Source organism: Schistocerca gregaria, chromosome 2 (genome assembly GCF_023897955.1).
Source record: "Schistocerca gregaria isolate iqSchGreg1 chromosome 2, iqSchGreg1.2, whole genome shotgun sequence".
In the NCBI taxonomy this organism is placed as follows: domain Eukaryota; kingdom Metazoa; phylum Arthropoda; class Insecta; order Orthoptera; family Acrididae; genus Schistocerca; species Schistocerca gregaria.
In genome coordinates this window covers 703,342,596-703,365,478 of record NC_064921.1, presented here as the reverse complement: position 1 = coordinate 703,365,478, position 22,883 = coordinate 703,342,596, and the positions used below count along the sequence as shown (strand labels likewise).

Below are 22,883 nucleotides of genomic sequence, written 5' to 3'. Positions count from 1 at the left end.
CAAATGACGTGTACCGCTTTGGATCTGAGGAAATTCTCTCTGGATTCCAGCGGCTATCTGATTTGGTGAAGGCTGCTGGTCTTGCTTACGAGATGAAGGCAGAGCTCACCATCTGCAGCATCGTTGACAGAACCGACTGCGGACCTTTGGTGCAGAGCCGCGTGGAGGGACTGAATCAGAGGCTGAGACGGTTTTGCGACCGTATTGGCTGCAGATTCCTTGAATTGCGCCATGGGGTGGTGGGGTTTCGGGTTCCGCTGAATAGGTCAGGAGTTCACTATACTCAGCTGGCGGCTACACGGGTAGCGGAGGCTGTGTGGCGTGGACTGGTCGGTTTTTTATGTGAGAAGGCCTCGCGAAAGCATGGGGTGGGCTGCAATCTCATAGGGTGCATGACAAATACAGGACGTTCTTGGATCAAGGAACAGCCGGAATTGTAGTTGTAAATTGTTGTAGTTGTGCTGGGAAAGTTCCTGAGCTTCAAGCGCTAATAGAAAGCACAGAAGCTGAACTCGTTATAGGTACAGAAAGCTGGATAAAGCCTGAAATAAGTTCTGGAAAATTTTTTTACTAAATCTGTCAGTAGTGGTTTATCTTGTAGTGAAGTCGAAGGAGATACTCCGTGCGAATTGGTATGGATGGAGGTTATACTTAACAGCCGAACTAAGTTAACAAATAAATACCCCACTCATACGTTTATAGTTGATGGGGACTTCAACCTTCCCTAGATATGTTGGCAAAAATACTTGTTCAAAACCGGTGGTAGGCAGAAAAACTCTTCCGAGATTGTCCTAAATGCTTTTTCCGAAAATTATTTCCAGCAGTTAGTCCACGAACCCACGCGAATTGTAAATGGTTGCGAAAACACACTTGAGCTCTTAGCCACAGACAATCCAGGACTAATAGAGAGCATCATGACTGATACAGGGATTAGTGATCACATGGTCGTTGTAGCTAGGCTTAATAACGTTTCTTCCAAATCCACCAGAAACAAACGCAAAATAATTTTATTTAAAAAAGCGGATAAAGTGTCACTAGAAGCCTTCCTAAGAGACATGTCACCAGCTGATTCGAAATTACAGAAAACACCTAAAGAAATAAGGTATTGGATGAAATGAATCGAGACGATAATAACTTGTTAGACCTATAGTATGGATGATTTATTTTGGAACAGAGACGGGAAGGAAGACTTTTAGCGAATATGGACTGGATGACAGAACTGAAAGTAGAGAGGCGTATCTAGAGCTCTGCTATCAGTTTTATAAGTTTTCAGCGTACGCCATCTTCTAAAATCACCTTAGATGAATGTGCACCTGGATCATATTGGGAGGCGCGGTAAATGGACAACGTCATGGCTACACAAAATGATGGACGTCAACTAATTACTGCAAAGCCTATCCGGGTACTGACGCAGACTTGGAGTATAGCAGGGTAGAGATGAACAGTAAACTAAAACTCAAGAGGATAAAGAGATATTTGATGAAGTACATTGCTGGTAATTTGAAGCAGAATGAGACAAATTTGAAATAGATAGAGTACCCTTCCGTGAAAGTAAAATTGTCAAGTGTGATTCAAGAATCCAGAGATAACAGAAGCGAGAAAGTCACGGATAGGTCAGTAAATATATCTTAATGATGAAAGGAGAAAATTTATTAAGCAAGCTGTGAACAAAAACGAAAAATCTGGATACGTTTTATTGCTTGTACATGTAGAGCATTAGATATTGTACTGTGTAATGAGACTTTCCCAACACCAGGAGGAGTGGAGTAATTTGCAAAGAACATTTGGGAGTAAGATATAGCTCAAGAAAAGAAAGATGATGGTTAGAAAGATGTAAGGCAGAGTTGTAACTCATCACCACTGTTGTTCTACCAATCAAAATGGAAACGAAATAAAATTTTGTAAGGGATAAAAAGTGCAAGTGAAACATATATAAATTCTGTGCTTTGCAGACAATGTAGCTCCTCTGGCTAAAAGATGGAAGGCTTGTTGGATAGAATTAAGAGCGTATTCTCAAACTGGAAACATCTGAAGCACAGCTCTGAATAAAGACTGTCAAAGCTCTTAGTCCTCTCTCAACGGCGAATTGTTCTTCAGGTACGACCCGCTGCAGAACGCACATTACGGGATAGTACTTTATATTATTTGATATCAAACTATAAATATCCTATCTGTTCAAAAGTATCCGGACACCCCTACCTAATGCCGAATTAACCACTAGATGTCACGAGAGGTTAACGACCAGTATAAAGGAGCCAGGGAGTGTTGTGTTGGCAGCAGGGATGCAATAGCATCAGGATGGGTCGGTCATGGCAACCCACTGACTTTGAAGATGGACTTGTCATTGGATGTCACACGAGTAACAAATCCATGAGAGACATTCAGCTCTTTCTAAACCGGCCCAATCGACTGTTGTATTGGCAATGTGATTATGAAATGGAAAGGAAAAGGAACTACTGCAACTAAACTGTAACCGAGAAGACCTCAAGTTCTGACGGGTAAAGACCGTCGAGCTTCGCGAAGGGCGATTTTAAAAGCTCTCATGAAAACAGCGGAAGGAATCATTCGTGAATTTCAGAGTGTAACCAGCAACCCACCTAGCCCAATGACTGTACGTAGGAAGCCAAAAGTAAAGGTCGAGCACCTCCTCAGAAGCCAGACGTTCCATTAGTCAATGCTAAGTGAGTCTTGAAGTGGCGTAAACAGCGATGCCACTGGACAGTGAATGACTGAGAACAGGTGATTTGGAGTGATGAATCACGCTATACCATGTGGCAATCCAATGGAAGGGTTAGCGAACGACTGAAGAACGTTGCCTGCCACTATGTGAGCGCCAACAGTTAAGTAAAGAGTAAATAGTGTTACGTTATATGGGTGTTTTTCGTGATTAGTTCGTGGTTCCCTTATGGCGCTTAAGAAAATGCTAAATGTGTAAAGATATAAAGACGTTGCGCAGCTTTGTGTATGGTATACAGTAGAGGAACAGTTCGGAGATGTTGATGGTTTGTTTCAGCATGACAACGCACCCTGTCATAAAGCAGCATCTGTCAGGCAACAGTTTACGGAGAACATTCCTGAACTGTCGCGACATAAACATAATGGAAAGCCGGAGATATGACCTAGAGCGTCGATTTCACACCTCAGCGTCCAGCATCAGTACTTTCTCTGGATTAATCTCTTGAGAAAGAATAGACTGTCATTCCTCCATAGACATTCAGACACTTCACTAAAAGTGTTCCCAGCGGAGTTCAAGCTGTCATAAAGCCGAACTGTGGATACACACCGTATCAATTTCTACAAATACACTCCTGGAATTTGAAATAAGAACACCGTCAATTCATTGTCCCAGGAAGGGGAAACTTTATTGACACATTCCTGGGGTCAGATACATCACATGATCACACTGACAGAACCACAGGCACATAGACACAGGCAACAGAGCATGCACAATGTCGGCACTGGTACAGTGTATATCCACCTTTCGCAGCAATGCAGGCTGCTATTCTCCCATGGAGACGATCGTAGAGATGCTGGATGTCCTGTGGAAAGGCTTGCCATGCCATTTCCACCTGGCGCCTCAGTTGGACCAGCGTTCGTGCTGGACGTGCAGACCGCGTGAGACGAGGCTTCATCCAGTCCCAAACATGCTCAATGGGGGACAGATCCGGAGATCTTGCTGGCCAGGGTAGTTGACTTACACCTTCTAGAGCACGTTGGGTGGCACGGGATACATGCGGACGTGCATTGTCCTGTTGGAACAGCAAGTTCCCTTGCCGGTCTAGGAATGGTAGAACGATGGGTTCGATGACGGTTTGGATGTACCGTACACTGTTCAGTGTCCCCTCGACGATCACCAGAGGTGTACGGCCAGTGTAGGAGATCGCTCCCCACACCATGATGCCGGGTGTTGGCCCTGTGTGCCTCGGTCGTATGCAGTCCTGATTGTGGCGCTCACCTGCACGGCGCCAAACACGCATACGACCATCACTGGCACCAAGGCAGAAGCGACTCTCATAGCTGAAGACGACACGTCTCCATTCGTCCCTCCATTCACGCCTGTCGCGCACCACTGGAGGCGGGCTGCACGATGTTGGGGCGTGAGCGGAAGACGGCCTAACGGTGTGTGGGACCGTAGCCCAGCTTCATGGAGACGGTTGCGAATGGTCCTCGCCGATACCCCAGGAGCAACAGTGTCCCTAATTTGCTGGGAAGTGGCGGTGCGGTCCCCTACGGCACTGCGTAGGATCCTACGGTCTTGGCGTGCATCCGTGCGTCTCTGCGGTCCGGTCCCAGGTCGACGGGCACGTGCACCTTCCGCCGACCACTGGCGACAGCATAGATGTACTGTGGAGACCTCACGCCCCACGTGTTGAGCAATTCGGCGGTACGTCCACCCGGCCTCCCGCATGCCCACTATACGCCCTCGCTCAAAGTCCGTCAACTGCACATACGGTTCACGTGCACGCTGTCGCGGCATGCTACCAGTGTTAAAGACTGCGATGGAGCTCCGTATGCCACGGCAAACTGGCTGACACTGAAGGCGGCGGTGCACAAATGCTGCGCAGGTAGCGCCATTCGACGGCCAACACCGCGGTTCATGGTGTGTCCGCTGTGCCGTGCGTGTGATAATTGCTTGTACAGCCCTCTCGCAGTGTCCGGAGCAAGTATGGTGGGTCTGACACACCGGTGTCAATGTGCTCTTTTTTCCATTTCCAGGAGTGTATTTGCCCAGTTACTTTTCACCAGACGGTAAAATATAAGAATTTGAACATGAAAGTAGTCTTATAATGCTTTGAATCTGTGGAAGAACGCAAACGTGTTTAGTTTATTCCGGAGTTTTAAATGCTTATAGAAACATGAGACGAATTCATTTCCTTGGTTATTGTAAACTGCTTAACATAATCATTTTTTAAATTTTTACAGAGTGATAATATGTACGTCATGTGTTACGAAATTGAAAGAGGAATAGGACTCTCTGCAGTGCTTGATAAAATTTCAGTAGTTTTTGTAAATTATTTCAGGTATGGCTTTTTCTGCATAAGCTTCATATTTTGGTACGTATTTAGAGCATGCAGCGTTTCCCTATCTTGGAGTATTTTTCCCATTTTTTCCTGAGCACTTTTTGGTTGTTTTGTTGTTATTATGAAAGTTACCTATGGTTGTTTATACGATTCATCATGTATGGCAAATAGGAGTCAGTACCAAACTGACACTGTCACATTGATTGGTTTTCGATGGAACAAGTTTTCTTGTACGTTAGAGTTAAAAATAATTTTCACTACCACATTATACAGGGTGTTTTAGGAATTGGTAACATAAACCAATCCTAATTAAACATTCCACATAACATGTGTTCAACATGACTTGGTTATAGAGTTACAGTTGCTTACATAGATAGGTTTTCATTTCACATATTGGTACTCGAGTTTCTATTACTTTATTTATAGATTGTCATATTTGTTTTGATATTCAAATTATGTTCTTGTGGGTGAGTTTACGTAACGGAATTTTTCAGCTGTGATTGTGTTTCGTTGATCTTTTCTACTAATATCGTTTAAGCATGCCACATGTATTTACAAATGCTGAATATGCTGGTATTGTATTTGTGTACAGATTTTAGAATGTAAAAGCTGATGTTGGTCGTAGAGAATGTCGTACACTATTCCCTAAGCACAGAACACCAGATTGAAGATTGCATACTCGTGTTTTTACTAAATTACATGAGACTGGGGGACTGCATAGCAGACATCTTTCATCGCAACGTACAAATGAACACAGAGTTGATGATGTAGACGTAACTCAGTTGGTACAGTACAGTTCTTCAACGAAAGCATACGCAGATTCCTACACATATCTGTTTTACCACATACAAGAATATGGCAGACATTATGTATGTACTACTTCTATCCTTACAGTTTACAGTAAACTCAGTATCTTCGAACAGTAGATGATGGCAGACGATTCCAATTTTGTCGTTGGATAATTGTAAATCACCTAGTAGCGGCATTATTACCGTTTACTGGTGTAACCACTTTCGCTCATGATCGTATCAGTAACAGCCCAAACTCACATTGGTCCACTGACGAAAACCTACACACCTTTGTTGAGACACGTTTTCAAGAACACTTCTTTGTAAATGTGATGGTGCACAGAATATTAGTTGATTGGGCCTCTTGTGATACTGCATTGTTTAATGGGGCTCCTTTAGTAGTGGAGCAAACTACTTACTGGCACAAAAGCCCAATTGTTTCCCTCATGTAAACAATGAGTCAGTTGACCTCACCTGCTTATGCAAATAATGACGTCACTGTTAGGTCTATGTAAACAAATTGCTCACTTGACTGTGGCCCTTATTGAAATAAAATGGCCATCAGATGCTTTGATCCTTATCTTATTTATTTACAACTATGCCAAAGACTTCATGCTAGTGTAATTGATTTTTGATTTATAAAGCTTCTTTATATACAGTGTTTGAAGTAGGAACATGAACAAAGAGCTTGTTTGCTTCACTAACATAACAGAGAGCCATGTACAGGTTGCTGTGCAAAAAGCAACTGTCACAAAGGTCCATGCCCGCAACACACAGTGTCTGTCCTTACGCTTTGTTTATGGGAATGAAAAAATATAAGCTTACCAAGAAATGTACATGTTTAAAGGGAAATGGTAGATTGTTAGGAGTAAGCGGGATTCACAGCATAAAAATTCGCTTGTCTGTACCACTTCCGATCAAAATTTCCGCCTGTGTGAGGTTATGTTGGAAGTAAGTAACTTACAGCCCGTGTGAGTGAAGGGTTCTAAGGGGTGGAATAATACATAATGCTTTCGATTAGCGTTAGGCCATGCCTCGATTCTGGAAAGAGTTTCCAAATAGTGAATTAAAGCCTGATGTTCTTGGGCAGCAGCAAGTCTCCCCTCACAATCTTTATTTGATTGTTGAGACCACATAGTCTTCAGTCTTTTAGCTGTTCTGATATATTCAGAAAGACTCAACCATTTTGAAGGCATTACTATTTGTAAACAAAACTAAACAAAATTTAATGAGTAAGCACCCAAATCACAAAGCAAACTTATCAAATTCGTTTTTCATTGAAAAGAATGTAAATAAAACCTGTCGAAAGAAGCAAGAAGAAATGCGTAATTCTGTCAACAATACAATGTTCTGAAAATACTCCTGTCACTGAGGCAAAAGAAGCTTTTCTAGAAAAGAAGTCAAATACAAATACAAATAAAACCCACGAAAAGAAGCTAAACAAGGTCGTTAATTTTTTAATACACCAAAAGCGTAATCAGTAAATCTTTATACCCTAGGCAAGTTAATTCATTGTTTCTTTGTTTTCGTTAATGTGAGGCTGCGGCGCTTAATTGTGTCACTGACACAAACTTCAGAAAATACATCTGTCATTGGGTTTTAAAGAAATTGGCACTCGGTTGTACCACGCTTAACAAACAACTGAACTACTAAGCTGAGCGGACGTTTTTAGATAAAACTTTGAACTACAATTTTTTTCTCTATGATCTGATTTTATGAAATAATCTGTATGTTGCCTCAAGATACGCTCAATCTGCCGATGGAAAATCTCGTGAAAAATCGTCAAGTATAATTTTAAATCATGACCTCTATCTTTCTTGATGATCTGATTTTGATGAAATGAATGTTGTAGTTTCCCTAAGCTATGTTCCGGCACCTGTGAAAACTTCATGAAAATTCGTTTGGTGGGTTTATAAGACATTTAAAACAAAATGTACCCGAGGTGTTTCCAGTACGCTGCGTCACCTATCGACAACATTTAGTTGCTAAGAATCTGAGGGTAGATTGCATCAATCTGTTCCAGTTGGTAGTGAGGGTGTATCAGGTTTAATGTGGATTCTGAACTATGGTACAACCTCCATTCGCCACTCGTTTTTAGTCACATCGTAGTAATTAGAATTGCTAATGCTCAACACCTAGCTACTGATGAAAAAGAATTCAACAGTAACGTCTTTTCGGGTGTTATTTATTTATTCTTCATAAGATAATATTATCTGAAAAGCTAAAATAGGCCATACTAATCACATTTCCTTGGATAGTAAGCCGGCCGCGGTGGTCTCGCGGTTCTAGGCGCGCAGTTCGGAACCGTGCGACTGCTACGGTCGTAGGTTCGAATCCTGCCTTGGGCATGGATGTGTGTGATGTCCTTAGGTTAGTTAGGTTTAAGTAGTTCTAAGTTCTAGGGGACTGATGACCACAGAAGTTGAGTCCCATAGTGCTCAGAGCCATTTGAACCACTTGGATAGTAATAAATTACGTATTAAATAATTATTTCTGATAATTTTTAAAATACTACAACTAACTCTACTACTACAAAAGTACAATAGAGCCCTTAACGAGTTATCCAATTGCTAATACTACTATAGACACTGAAGACTCAGTTCTCTGTTAATTTATTTCTTTTGGTACATTTAACTTGTAGATGGTTGTTTCCGCTTCTGAATCCTCCATAATACTACCCCAGTCAACAGTAATTGTCTGCTGGATGTCTTGGGCGTCGCGTAGCACGTCAGCAGCGTTTCCACTATAGCAAATAATTTCAACCATCACTATTACGTCTGTAAGTCCACACTTTCATAGCCACTTACACCAACGCGATGTAGATTCTTGGTACACTAAGTCCCATATCGCTCAGAGCCATTCTTGGTACACTATTTCATTTGGTGGTCTCCGCCCTCAGTTACCTTCTCTCTATCTGCAGAGTACGTTGTCTAGCATTGTAGGCAGCATACTGAATTATGGTTGAATGCATCTCGAAGTATTCCTTGCTGCGGCTGCAGTATCGTCCAAGATACACCAGGTCGACTCGCTCCTTAATGCTGCATTGAGATCCAGCATCCTTGATGTCTGACATCCATTACCCGCCACATCTTCATAGAGTTTGCAGTCCCACAATGTGTGTTCTGGTGAGCCCCCACTGCCGCAGGTGTTCATCCGTCTTCTGATTTTGTATAGATACGCAGCATACGGGCCACGGCCAGTCAGGTAATGTATCAAACGTCTCGACGTGTTAAGATCTCTTATTTTTAATGGTTCTCTGATGCTAGGGAGAAATTTGACTGTTCTCCTTCCAGTGCCTGAAGTGTCCTATTCATATGCCCACAGTTGTAATATGCTATCTTCTATTGCCTTTTTCGGAAAGCCCTCAGTTTCAATCGCCCTTCGTACTTCCATTTGATTGACTTTCTTTACAAGTGAAAGGCTCCCCTTTTCCTAATTTCCTAGTCCATTAGGCATATTCCTAGAATTACTAACGAAGTATTGTTGGGGGTACTGCAGCAAGCGTCCGTTAATTTTATCCTCGTTGAACACTTCTCATTAACGAGGTTGGCTTTACTAACTGCAATCTATGAGCCCACACGCTCTCATCATATTCTAAGACTGATGGTAATGTAGATTGGTGGTATACGCTGTTTTGAAGGGAAGCCGAAATTGTCTATTTGCAATGGTTATAATTTTAATCATCACGTTTTCACCTCTTTGCCTGCTTCCTCGGTATGATGAATATTGCTGCGCGGTGTGGGATCCTTACCAGGTGGGATTGACGGAGGACATCGAAAGGGTGCAAAAAAGGGCAGCTCGTTTTGTATTATCACGTTATAGGGGAGAGAGTGTGGCAGATATGATACACGAGTTGGGATGGAAGTCATTACAGCATAGACGTTTTTCGTCGCGGCGAGACCTTTTTACGAAATTTCAGTCATCAACTTTCTCTTCCGAATGCGAAAATATTTTGTTGAGCCCAACCTAGATATGTAGGAATGATCATCAAAATAAAATAAGAGAAATCAGAGCTCGAACAGAAAGGTTTAGGTGTTCGTTTTTCCCGCTCGCTGTTCGGGAGTGGAATAGTAGAGAGATAGTATGATTGTGGTTCGATGAACCCTCTGCCAAGCACTTAAATGTGAATTGCAGAGTAGTCATGTAGATGTAGATGTGCGAAGTTACGACATTCGCCCAGATATACCCCTAGATATCTCGTTCCTGCGTTTTCCTAATCGTTCAATCATTTAATTGTATTTTAAGGTTTCTTAACAGGTTCCCTTTCAGCAGGAGGTGTGTTGTTTTGTGAGATACTAGTGAGAGTTTAGCGCTTTGACACCGGCCCTTAAGTTAGTGGAACGCCGCAATTCATTTGTTGTCTAGAATTTTTCTGGAGTCACCACTTACAACTAACAGCACGTCATCTGCAAATTATACCAGTCCGCTTCTGTTACCGCTGTCATATAACTTCTGTACATGGGCTCCAGTGCTACACCCAAAACTCTGGAGCACACAATGATCTCTGAGGACTGTCATTTGTTAATGTCTTCGATATTTTCTTTCTTGAAAATGCTAAATAGCATGTCGCCCGCGGCAGCTGCACAGCAAGACGGGCACTGCACGTTATCGAAAGCGCCAGGAATATCAATCGTCATCGCTAGAGCGTACATAGAATAAGTGTCGGTAGCTAGCGCAACCGTCTTGTTAATTGCGTCTTCAGTTGACTTGTCTCTTCTAAAACCCGTAATGGTGAGGGCTTATCCCTTGTGTAGCAGTCTGTGGTCTTGTAATCTTTTGCATAATAGTGTTTCAACTATCTTGTCGGCCATGTTAAGAAGACAAATTAGTCTGTAGGATTTGGATATAATTGGATCCTTATCTTGCCATTTGCTGATTATTACCACTTCAGCATTCTTCCACGAAGCAAGAGACACTTGTTAAACAGTTCGCCTAAGTACTAATCTAACAGGCCACGTATGGCTTGTATTACTTCGGCCGGAATCCCGTCCGGTCCTAGAGATTTTTTCTTTTTCAGTCTTAAAGTTATTTGCCCAATTTCTTACTATTCAGAGGGGTACAAAAGTTCATTGCTTCTATAGTTTTTCCATAACATTTTTCGTAATCTGCGCTTTCATCTGTCTCGCCTTCTTCTCCATCATAAGGAAGCAGTGTTTCCATTAGCAGGGCAGCTGACTGTTCCCAACTTTCTCTTACTGTCCCATCATTCCTTTTGATGGTATTCTCTCGCAGACTGGTTTATTTGGTGCGCCACAGGCATCGGTTCCTAAGTCAGTCCACGAATTGCTTCTAATGTTCCATTTTTGTTTTCCACCACTATTTCTTATAACGATGTTTAAAATACGTGTATCGATGCAACTTTCGGAGTCTAACGGCTTCAGTCATGCTGCTCTGTCATAGCTTCCTGGCTCTTCTTGTTTCGCACCTTAATTTCTACAGCGCTTCGCTCCAGATACAAGGTACTCCTTTAGAATGACATCTGCTGGTAGGTATCGATGCCTCCTTTTCTCGACGTATAACCATTGTCAGTTCTTGCGCTTAAACATTTGCATTATCACCCAGCGATGGATCTCGCGCACACTGAAACACATTTCTTCGTTCTTCCCAGTTTGCGTCCTTGAGGTTGTATTTGAGCCTTATGCGCACATTTTCTGTGACGTCTTTCTCAGCTAGTGATGGCATAGTGTGTGGTATTGTGGTCACTTGATGTCATTTCATTCTCAACCTTCCAGCCTTTCACAAGCCGCGCTGCTGTCGTATTTGCTAAAGTGACGTCGATATTGGACGTTGCTCCAACCCTCCCTTCGTAGGTTGGCGGAATGTGAGGTGTTTTCGTTCCCTGCAGGCTGAGTTGCATAATGTCTTCTTCTAGTTGTCTTCCAAGTTCATCAGTCAGACGGCTACGCCACAATACTGACTTCGAATTTGCATCAATGAACACAAGAGGCTTAGTTCGTCCCGGTTTACTGATGCCCTTTAGTCTTAGCAGATAATCGTCAATCTCATCACTAAATTGAAAATACATGGAAACCAAGATGCGACTCTCCTCTCCGGTTAACATTTCCACACAGATTACGTGTTCTGAACAGCGCTGTGATGTTTTTGGCACTGTTACGGCTTTGTTAAATACTGCTATTGCTGCCATAGGACGTTCCCCACGTGTGACTGTCTGTGGAGTTATTTGCGTACTCGGAATCTTTTCTGGCTTCCTATACGGTTCTTGGAGGCACAAAACATCAAACTTCGGTTCTTCAGTCACTCATCTAGCCTCATACAATACGCTGACACATCTCATGGCATTAAGCTGTCCTACTTTTATCTCCATTAGGTATCTACATCTACATCTACATCCACACAGATACTCCGCAAGTCACCGTACGGTGCATGGCGGAGGGTACCCTATACCACTACTTGTCATTCCCTTTCCTGTTCCACCCGCAAACAGAGGGAGGAAAAAACGACTGTCTTTATGCCTATCTCTGTCCTCTGGCATGTCGTACAGTATCATTAACGGTCTCTCTTTCTTAGGCTGTTCTATTACATCTTGTTTGGATGTAGTCAACGACAACGATATGTGCTACGTTCGATTCCCAGTCAGCAGAGAACTTTCCATCACATCACTTTAAGTTCAAACGTGCCACTCCTAGCTACTAGTGAAACAGAATGTTATAGTTACCGTGTCCTCGTGACCATGTATTGGAAACTGAACTCCAAGACAGCGCCAAACGTTTCGTTTTGTTTTTGCTAGCAAACATATCCACATCTAGCCACTGGTGAAGAAGTAAGCGATATACAGGGTGGTCCACTGATAGTGACCGCGCCAAATATATCACGAAATAAGCATCAAACGATAAAACTACAAAGAACGAAAACCGCCTAACTTGAAGGGGGAAATAAGGTGGCGCTTTGGTTGGCCCGCTAGATGGCGCTGCCATAGGTCAAACGGATATCAACTGCGTTTTTTTTAAAAATAGGAACACCCATTTTATTACATATTCGTGTAGTACGTAAAGAAATATGAATGTTTTAGTTGGACCACATTTTTCGCTTTGTGATAGATAGCACTGCAATAGTCACAAACGTATAAGTACGTGGTATCACGTAACATTCCGCCAGTGCGGACGGTATTGGTTCGTGACACATTACCCTTGTTAAAATGGACCGTTTACCAATTGCGGAAAAGGTCGATATCGTGTCGATGTATGGCTATTGTGATCAAAATGACCAACGGGCGTGTGCTATGTATGCTGCTCGGTATCCTGGACGACATCATCCGAGTGTCCGTACCGTTCGCCAGATAGTTACGTTATTTAAGGAAACAGGAAGTGTTAAGCCACATGTGAAACGTCAACCACGACCTGCAACAAATGATGATGCCCAAGTAGGTGTTTTAGCTGCTGTCGCGGCTAATCCGAACATCAGTAGCAGACAAATTGCGTGAGAATCGGGAATCTCATAAACTTCGGTGTTGAGAATGCTACATCAACATCGATTGCGCCCGTACCATATTTCTATGCACCAGGAATTGCATGGCGCCGACTTTGAACAACATGTACAACTCTGCCACTGGGCACAAGAGAAATTAAGGGACGTTGACAGTTTTTTTGCACGCGTTCTATTTAGCGACGAAGCGTTAGTCACCAACAGCGGTAACGTAAACCGGCATAATATGCACTATTGGGCAACGGAAAATTCACGATGGCTGCGACAAGTGGAACATCAGCGACCTTGGCGGGTTAATGTATGGTGCGGCATTATGGGAGGAAGGATAACTGGCCCCCATTTTATCGATGGCAATCTAAATAGTGCAATGTATGCTGATTTCCTACGTAATGTTCTGCCGATGTTACTACAATATGTTTCAGTGCATGACAGAATGGTGATGTGCTTCCAACATGATGGATGTCCGGCACATAGCTCGCGTGCGATTGCAGCGGTATTGAATAGCATATTTCATGACAGGTGGATTGTTCGTCGAATCACCATACCGTGGCGTGCACGTTGAGCGGATCTGACGTCCCCGGATTTCTTTCTGTGGGGAAAGTTGAAAGATAATTGCTATCGTGATCCACCGACAACGCCTGAAAATTTGCGTCAGCGCATTGTCAATGCATGTGCGAACATTACGGAAGGTGAACTACTCACTGTTAAGAGGAATGTCGTTACACGTATTGCCAAATGCATTGAGGTTGACGGACATCGTATAGAGCATTTATTGCATTAATGTGGTATTTACAGGTAATCACGCTGTAACAGCATGCTTTCTCAGAAATGATAAGTTCAGAAAGGGACATGTGTCACATTGGAACAACCGAAATAAAATGTTCAAACGTACCTACGTTCTGTATTTTAATTTAAAAACCTACCTGTTACCAACTGTTCGTCTAAAATTGTGAGCCATATGTCTGTGACTATTACAGCGCCTTCTATCACAAAGCGAAAAAAGTGGTCCAATTAAAAGATTCATATTTCTTTACGTACCACACGAATATGTAATAAAAATGGGTGTTCCTATTTTAAAAAACGCAGTTGATACCCGGTTGACCGATGGCAGCGACATTTAGCGGGACAGCTATAGCGCCATCTGGTTCCACCTTCAAGCGAGACAAGTTTCGTTCTTTGTAGTTTTTTCGTTTGACGCTTATTTCGTGAGATATTTGGCCCGGTCACGATCAATGGACCACCCTGTATATTGGTATATCTCAAAGGAGGTAAGCCTAGAACACTTGTTTGTCGTTTCTGTTGACCTCCGAGTCTGCATGTGTACTCTCCACGTTCGGTCACGCGTCGGTTCTTCGCATTCCTCCCGAGTACATACCACAACTGTGTGATTCCTCACCTTCCCCTCCCCACCTCCCTCTTCCATATGTTAAGATTTAATACATCTTGCCACTGAATGTGTTGCAGTGCATAATGTTGCTCTTTACTGCTTTAGCTACATTCGCCGATGTTCTGCAAAATTATGAAAAGATATTGTGATGTAATATTGCAGTCTCTCAACCAACAAATCCGAAGTTACAATTATGATGCATTCTTAATTTTCGAAACCGATTGTCAATTGCAGCAAGCAGCTCACCATGTTTTGCTTCTTCATTATTGTTTTGACGATCGCCTCATGAATCCATCGTGTAATATATAACTGATTGGCCTTGTGTGCCACTGAGTGTCACGATATTCCTTTCTCCTGTTGGTATAGCGAGAATGTTAATTCACATCGCGCTTTAAGTTTGGTAGTATAATGTAGAATTACAAAACAGACCTCGAAGTCGTGGCAGAAAAACAAAATGTATGGTAGTGTACAAAGCGTGTTAAAGCAGAAAAAAAACAATGTTTCAAACAACGACACAAGGTCACAGGGAGTGTCTCTTGCGACTTACAGTATAGTCTGTGGGATACGGTCATCCTCCTACAGTACAGGTGATGCAGTTGATCAATACCAGTATATTTAATAGGACTGTCACATGTGCTTGATGCCGGCACACAGATGGTATTGTTTTCTATATATAGGAGGAAAGAGATGCGGTAAAAATCTTATTGAGTTCTATATCGGATGAAGTTAGTGGAGTGTTTACTTCGTAGATTCTTACTTACATTGCGTCTGAGTTTCGTATATACACGAATATACACGAATATATAATAAAAAAATGGGGGTTCCTACTTAAAAAAAAAACGCAATTGATATCCGTTTGTCCTACGGCAGAGCCATCTAGCGGGCCAACCATAGCGCCATCTGGTTTCCCCCTTCAAGCTAGACACGTTTCGTTGTTTGTAGTTTTTTATTAGACGTTTATTTCGTGAGATAGTGGGCCCGGTAACGATCAGTGGACCACCCTGTATAATGCTGGTAAGAAGTAACGTCGGTTCGTGCCTTTTTGAAACCTCTGTCATTAAAAAAATTGTATAGTCATTTCAGGTTGGAAAATCTCGCTATTTGTGAAAAAGTTCTGTACCTAACACTTGATTCCACTTAGTAAGTGTTCATCATCCCGCGGTGTGTGAGACTGTGGAACCTATGAGAGTAGTGGACCTACCAAGACTCCGTCGCACTCCCCTTAAGACTCGATGTTAAGGGCAAATAACGCGACGGAATCGCTATCTTGAAATGCCCTAACATAGAATCATAAAGTGTGAAATTGCGATGATCCTACTATATAAAAACTCATTCAGTCAATAGAATAAACCTGTGAATTGAAGGGAACTAAGTTCTCTTTCCAATAAAAATTCAGATGAAGCAGAAACCGGTTATTTGTTATATTAACGAGTTACTAAGTATTTGCATCAACATTCTTCATAACAACACAGTTAATTGCTGAAGACAACTAACAAGATGGGCAAGCGTAGGGATGGCTACGGTATTCTAGCTCCACATTAAATCGTTAATCCAATACAACCCAACGGTTACTTCACAGTGGTCGATTGAATACCACATCAAACGATGCTAAGGCATGAATCGGGTAAGCGGAGCTGTGGCAACGGTACGCTTCCTATGTAAGCATTAACCCCAGTTTAGAGAACCGTGCTGCTGTATACTCCCACCAGTCTGCTGTGGCGGAAAGTCGGAGAACCATGGTCGTAGTGGAGAAACAGAATCTCGCTCGTCAGGACTCGGACACCTTCAAGAGCCACGACGTCTCGAACCAGCGACCTGTCTCCATCCACCATCAAACCAGGAGTGCGCCTTTTTTTTTTTCACCAGCCCCCGACTCAGCCGATTGCGCCTATCTGGCCGCAAACATCAATCAGGAAAAATGTTACTTTTTCCGCCAACAGCGTGTCAGTACCATGTTTAACAAATCCCCACCCCAAAATGTCGCCAGAGCACATCTTCCTCGCTAGTTCGTCATAGAAATTGCCCTCTGATGTGAGTCGGAGATGGAAGAATCAGGGCTTAGTTTAATACTTCTGCATTTTCCGTGGCTTCAAACAGCAAAGGGTCGACACTTGCGGAAAAAAGTTCACGTAAGGTATGCGGCGGGTTAATGTTATCACATTGGCACCAAATTATACTACCATTCTGCCCAACACCAACGTGGAAGTGTCACACCATGGGAAGCTCGCCACACCCCCTCTTACCCACGTATCACCCCTTCTTTCGTCATCTCTGCGATGTGCAAGAGGAACAGTTTAAGTGACGAAGTTTTCTTATGAGGGGCCAAGGAAAATATTTTCAGACACACCGCCGCTTAGAATTGACACGAAAAGCTTTGAGGAGGTGGTAACAAGGGCGTCAATGAAATCATTCCTTCCGTTGGGCTGTCGAAATCTAAAGTTCGCAGGGCGTTGAGCAACAGAACTACGTTCTTGACACTGCTGACACCCCTTGGCCGATTACACCCTTCACTAAGGACGTCATGAGGCTGCAACGCCATTGAACGTGATCTGGACCCTATGGAGTGTAGCCTGATTGCAGGGACCGTTAAAAACCATTCGAAGAAACCTGAACGTGATCCGAAGCAGCAGGAGGTGTTTATGGTTTTTTGACCCTACCGTCCCTTGCACAATCATGTTGATGGGCAACAGGAACAGTCAAAGAAATTTTTATTACCAAATAATTGCTGCCATGTGTCAGAAAGCTGCATGCACCAGCACTTTAGAGACAAAACGGGAGATACTAACGTGACGTTATTGCCAGGGGAGGAGCGCGGTTTAAATGGAGTATCGAATCTGGTACTGTTTCGTGTTCAACGGAATTAAATAGAACGACGAATTTAACTTTCTAGCCCGATCGCCCCACAGACCATTATATGAGTTTATATCGTAACGGAATAGGCAATTCTTCGGTAATTACTTGTACAGACGAGTCCAAGTGGCTTCGGAAAGGTGGCTCTGAGGAGAATAATGTATGACCGTAATATTCCTGATATCTTGTTAATTCATAGCATCAAGTGATAAAATATCAAGGTATGCATTATTTAACTGGAGACTACGGGGGTTGGAAATCATGTTTATCAATATATGCATTATGTAACTGGAAATTACGGGGGATGAAGATTATGTTTTATCCAAGACAACGGCGATTCCAACGTAGCCGTGACCTCTGTCTTCAACGAAAATTGTTTTGCAAAGCAATGCAATACTTGGATGAGTTTCGGTCAAAGCAACTATCAATCCATTACAGTTATGCTCATTGACTGGGACGCTGTGTATGGATCTCACTGACGTGTGTCCTCTGCAGCGTCTACAATTGGAGTGCATGCTGTAGGCTGCGACGCGCGGGCCTAACAGCGAAAGAGAACGGTTAGCAGGGTCGGGGAGGCAACCACTCGGCCTGTGGGCCTGTTGCGGATGACGCCAGAAACAAATTCTGCGTTGTGACCTTTGCGAAACCAGTCAGATGGCAGCATTTACAAGAGGTTCTGGGATTTTGTAGTAGGTGCCTTGAATGATGGAACACGAAAAAGTATAGAGAGCAACATTAAACAGCCAAATACTTCACCATAAACAAACAGATAATAAAGGAGTCTAGTAACATTCAGACACCAACAAGCTGCAATACCTTGGGAACCACAGAAGACCGCAGCAAGGAAAAAAGAAGATAATGAAGAACTGTTGGCAGTTCCTGCCCTACGAGTACATTTGGGAAGTAAAAAGAATATGAGAAACAATGCTGAACTATTTCTTCGTCAGTATGTCACAAACGGTGAAAATATTTTCACATTGCGGGAACATATTGAAATAAAAAGAATGGTTCGTGACAATGCATCTGCAACAGAAATGAGGATTGCTGAAGAATCGTCAGAGTACATTTCACCGGAAACGACACATGGAGGAAACAGGCATATCCTTCAGACAAAGAAGTAGTATGTAGCAGGGTCTGTACCGAAATTGCCCATAACTCATTTTGCATGATTATTAACTTAAAATAAACCAGGTATCTTAAAGTAACCAGTAGGCATTCGTATCATCAGCCTTTCTAATTGCCTGGTTACACCACGCTAAAGTAATTCAAGGACAGATGTAAATTTCTCGTGAGCTGTTTGTTGATACCACACTGAAAATTAATTATCTTCCATGAAATCTGGAAACAGAGTATGAACTCTATATGATTATATCCTTTGAGACGCATATTGTTTTCCAAAACCCTTTTCCTTTAGGTTTCTTCATCAGGCAGCACCAGAGCAACAGTTTCATCATCATCACTCATTTCCTCACTGTCACCCAGTACTGCAGCAAACGATGGACCGTCTTCTTCAGCTTCACACTCTACACTGGGAGAACACAGTGATTGCTTGCAGCGCTGTTGAACCTGGCCGGCCGGAGTGGCCGTGCGGTTCTAGGCGCTACAGTCTGGAACCGTGAGATCGCTATGGTCGCTGGTTCGAATCCTGCCTCGGGCATGGATGTGTGTGATGTCCTTAGGTTAGTTAGGTTTAAGTAGTTCAAAGTTATAGGGGACTGATGACCTCAGATGTTAAGTCCCATTGTGCTCAGAGCCATTTTTTTGTTGAACCTGGACAATGAACATATGTCCCCCCTACCCCCTACCCCCAGCCACCCCCTGAGCGTCCCCCTTAAAAATAATCTGAGCTCTTCGGTGCTTTGGACACGTGCAGCGCCTTCCAGTGAACACTTTACCTTGAGGTAACGATTCGGCAGTCACTAAGTGATCACTTCAATAGCTCTAAGCGACAAACTAGAACACCTTCTTAGTGTGTCAAAGGAAAATATTTAAGGAACACTGTAATTCCAGTAGTGTTACTGTTTGGCTGCGAAGTGTACCTTCAGTTATACGAATATTGTAGTATTATCTGACATTAATGCACAGTGAAAGCATACATATAAAGTAAAACACTATAGAAGAATGAGAATATTCAGGTAACGAATTAGAAACAATAGATTAATTTAAGAAACGAATTTTATTCCTTACGTTCATCATACCATACAAAACTCATTCACACACAATAAATATAGCCTGGACAGTTGTTTATTTAGCTTAGCCCAGGATGGCCTTGCCATAGGCAAGGGGGGCAGCGTACTTAGCAATGGCCGGGGCGGCGTAGGCCACAGGGGCGGCGATCTTAGCGACGGCGGGGGCGGCGTAGGCGACGGGGGCGGCTACCTTGGCGACGACGGGGGCGGGGTGGGCGCCGGCCTCCTTGTGCACGACGGCGTTGAAGCCGTTGACGGGGTCGGCGGTGTAATCGACGGTGCGGATGGAGCCGTCGGGCTCGACCAGGCTGTAGCTGCCCTGGACGACGTCGCCGCTGCGGCTCTCCTGCTGGTTCTTGGAGTCACCGGTGAGGGCGTCCTGCACGCTGTAGGCGTAGCTGTACTGGGGGTTGGGGTCGTACTCGGCGGCCACGGCGGCGGGGGCGGCGACGGCGACGGGGGCGGCTCTCACGGCGGGGGCGACGGCTAGGGGGGCGGCACGCAGGGCGGGGGCGGCGTATGCCACGGGAGCAGCACGAAGGGCTGGGGCGGCGTACGCCACGGGGGCGGCGTAAGCGCGGGCGGCGATGGCTGGGCCGGGGGCGACCACGGCGGGGGCGCCCAGGAAACCCGCACGGGCTACGGCCACGAAGGCGGCGAGGACGATCAGCTGTAACACACAGGAAATCTGTTAGTTATAGTGTCTACCTATCTTTGCTAGTGAGGCAGTAGTTCTTAGCACGTTCTTCTGCGGAGCTTCAAAAGGAAGGTCAGGAGGTGTAGTTATTTGGCTGTGGATGGAGAAGTGGCGGCCATTGGCGTTTTAAAGATCCGTTTTATAGCTGTCGTGTGAAAGGTTCTTGACCATTAGAAGTCTACTAAGGCAATCATCATTACGGCATTATTGCAAAACGAATGAGAATTTGGTTTAACAATGAACATACCATGTGCAATGTCGCAACTGAGTCCTTAGTATGGTCAGTGTTATTTTGCTCTCTTCGGAAAACGTCGTGTGGGAGTAACGTTCTTCCATGTACTTTACTTAGAGTTGGAGATAAATTGGGAAAAAGAAAGCCCCCGCTATCTTGTAAAGATGTTATTTTTTTATTGTTTCAAAAACTGATGTAACTATCATTCAGACATGACGAACTTTCTAATGAAACTTGCTAGTAGATTAAAGATTTGTGATGGGGTTCAAATGAAATGCGTATCTTTTCTTTGCAAAGGGTGTCTTCTTAATAACTGAGTTACCTTGGCACCCCTCACCCAGGTCATAATGCGCTCGGCTGACTCTCAAAGATATATCGTACGGAGAAAATTGGCGTAAATCCAAATTCAAATCTGTATCCAGTGCTAGTCTACAGTACGTCCTTACGTCTCACTATTAGTTATTTTCGCGCATAAACATTTCCCCTTTGACTCCAATCATCTTATCTTTGGAATGCTCTATCTGGAATCTTTTTAGTCTGAAAGTTCCACATCCCCTCCCCATATTGCGTATAGTTTCCCACTACCTACTCTAAAACACCGTCAGACTGATCAGCCAGTCCAAGGCACTAAATCCTATACAACGTTCGTGTCAAGTTTGTACAGAGTCCTACATATTCACGTCTGTGTCGGCACTGCTGTGATTGCAGCTGGCAATACGCTGTCAAGTTCGAAGCACATGACGGAACTGTAACACCACTGATGTATTGACACTGGAAACACAGTCGGAGATGGAAGTTGTGCAGTCTTCCGGCGGCACCCACCTTGCAGGCCATGTCGGTGAGTTTCTCGCTGAGCGGAGCGCTAGACTGACGATGCACTGTCCGGCCGGCAGTTATATACCCGGCAGGCGTGGCGGGGCGCAGCCCGCATTTTCGCAACGCGTGGCGTGGATGACGGCCGTCGGCCAAGGCAAGCCGTGGGCACACCTACCCCAATTGAGACACAGCCGTCCGCTACGAAATGCAATCCGTCTGATACTCAAGACATTTAGCAAAGAGGCCACTGCCACTCTAATAATACTGATAGAATGTTTGGATCACTCAGTTATGTTTTATAACAGCATTACAACCAACAGATCAGAGTGGAAATTAGTGAAGTTCGGTGGCGGGAGGAACAGGACATCTGACCAGGTGAATACAGGATTATAAATACAAAATAAAATAGCGGCAATGCAGGAGTAGGATTAATAATGAATAACTAAATACGAAAAGGGTAAGATACTATGAAGAGCATAGTGAACGCACTATTGTAGCCAAGCTCGTACCCACCACAGCAGTACAAAGGTAACATACCATCTAGCTCCGCAAATGAGGAGGAGATTGAGGAAATGTTTGATGACATAAAATAAATTATTCAGATAGTTAAGGCTGACGAAAACCTAATAGTCATGAGGGACTGGAATTCGATAGTAGGAAAAGGAAGAGAGGGAAAAGCAGTTGGTGAATATGGACTGGGATAACGGAAAGAAAAACCAAGTCGAGTAGTAGAATTTTGCACAGAGCATAATTTAATCATAGGGAACACATGGTTTAAGAATCAAGAGAGTAGGTTGTATATGTGAAAGACACAGATGGATTACATTTCTGTAAGACAGAGATTTCGGAACCAAGTTTTAAATTGTGAGACATTTCCAGGGGCAACTGTGAACTCTGATCACAACTTTCAGGTTAATAACTGCAGATTAAAAATGAAAAAAAAACTGCAAAAAGGCAGGAATTTAAGAAGGTGGGACCTGGATAAACTGAAAGAACCGAGTTTTGTAGAGAGTTTCGGAGGGAGCATCAGGAAACTGCTGACAAGAACAGGGGAAACGTATACAGTAGAAGAAGAGTGGGTAGCTTTGAGAGGTGAAATAGTGAAGGCGGCAGAGGAGCAAGTAAGTAAAAAGACGAGGGCTAGTAGAAATCCTTGGGTAACAAAAGAGATATTGAATTTAATCGATGAAAGGAGACAGTAGAAAAATGCAATAAATTAGGTATGTGAAAGGGAATACAAACGTCTAAAAAATGAGTTCGACAGCAAGTGCAAAATGGCTACGGAGGAATAGATAGAGAACAAATGTAAATTTTACAAGCATATATCACTAGGGGTAACATAGATGTGGCATACAAGAGATAAGAGAATCACCTGTATGTATACCAAGAGGTCAGATGGGAAACCAATCCTAAGCTAAGCAAACAAGGGAAATCAGAAAGGTGGAAGGAGCATAAAGAGG

The 22,883-nt window shown here is 43.5% G+C and overlaps 1 protein-coding gene across 2 annotated transcripts in view; it reads right to left on the bottom strand.

Annotated features, from left to right (window-relative positions):
* Nucleotides 1-21,471, bottom strand: part of LOC126334813 (cuticle protein 21-like) — a 52,320-nt gene extending 30,849 nt beyond the window's left edge. The window contains exons 1-2 of one of the 2 annotated variants that reach the window (XM_049997452.1): nucleotides 21,430-21,471; nucleotides 19,869-20,348 (exon numbers count right to left, since the gene is read on the bottom strand). In XM_049997452.1, coding sequence (XP_049853409.1) covers nucleotides 19,869-20,348; nucleotides 21,430-21,441 — 492 coding nt within the window. In that variant the 5' untranslated portion in view covers nucleotides 21,442-21,471. The remainder of the gene's footprint in view (nucleotides 1-19,868; nucleotides 20,349-21,429) is intronic. The other variant, XM_049997450.1, reaches the window with a different exon arrangement.
* Between the last annotated feature and the right edge of the window lie 1,412 nt (nucleotides 21,472-22,883).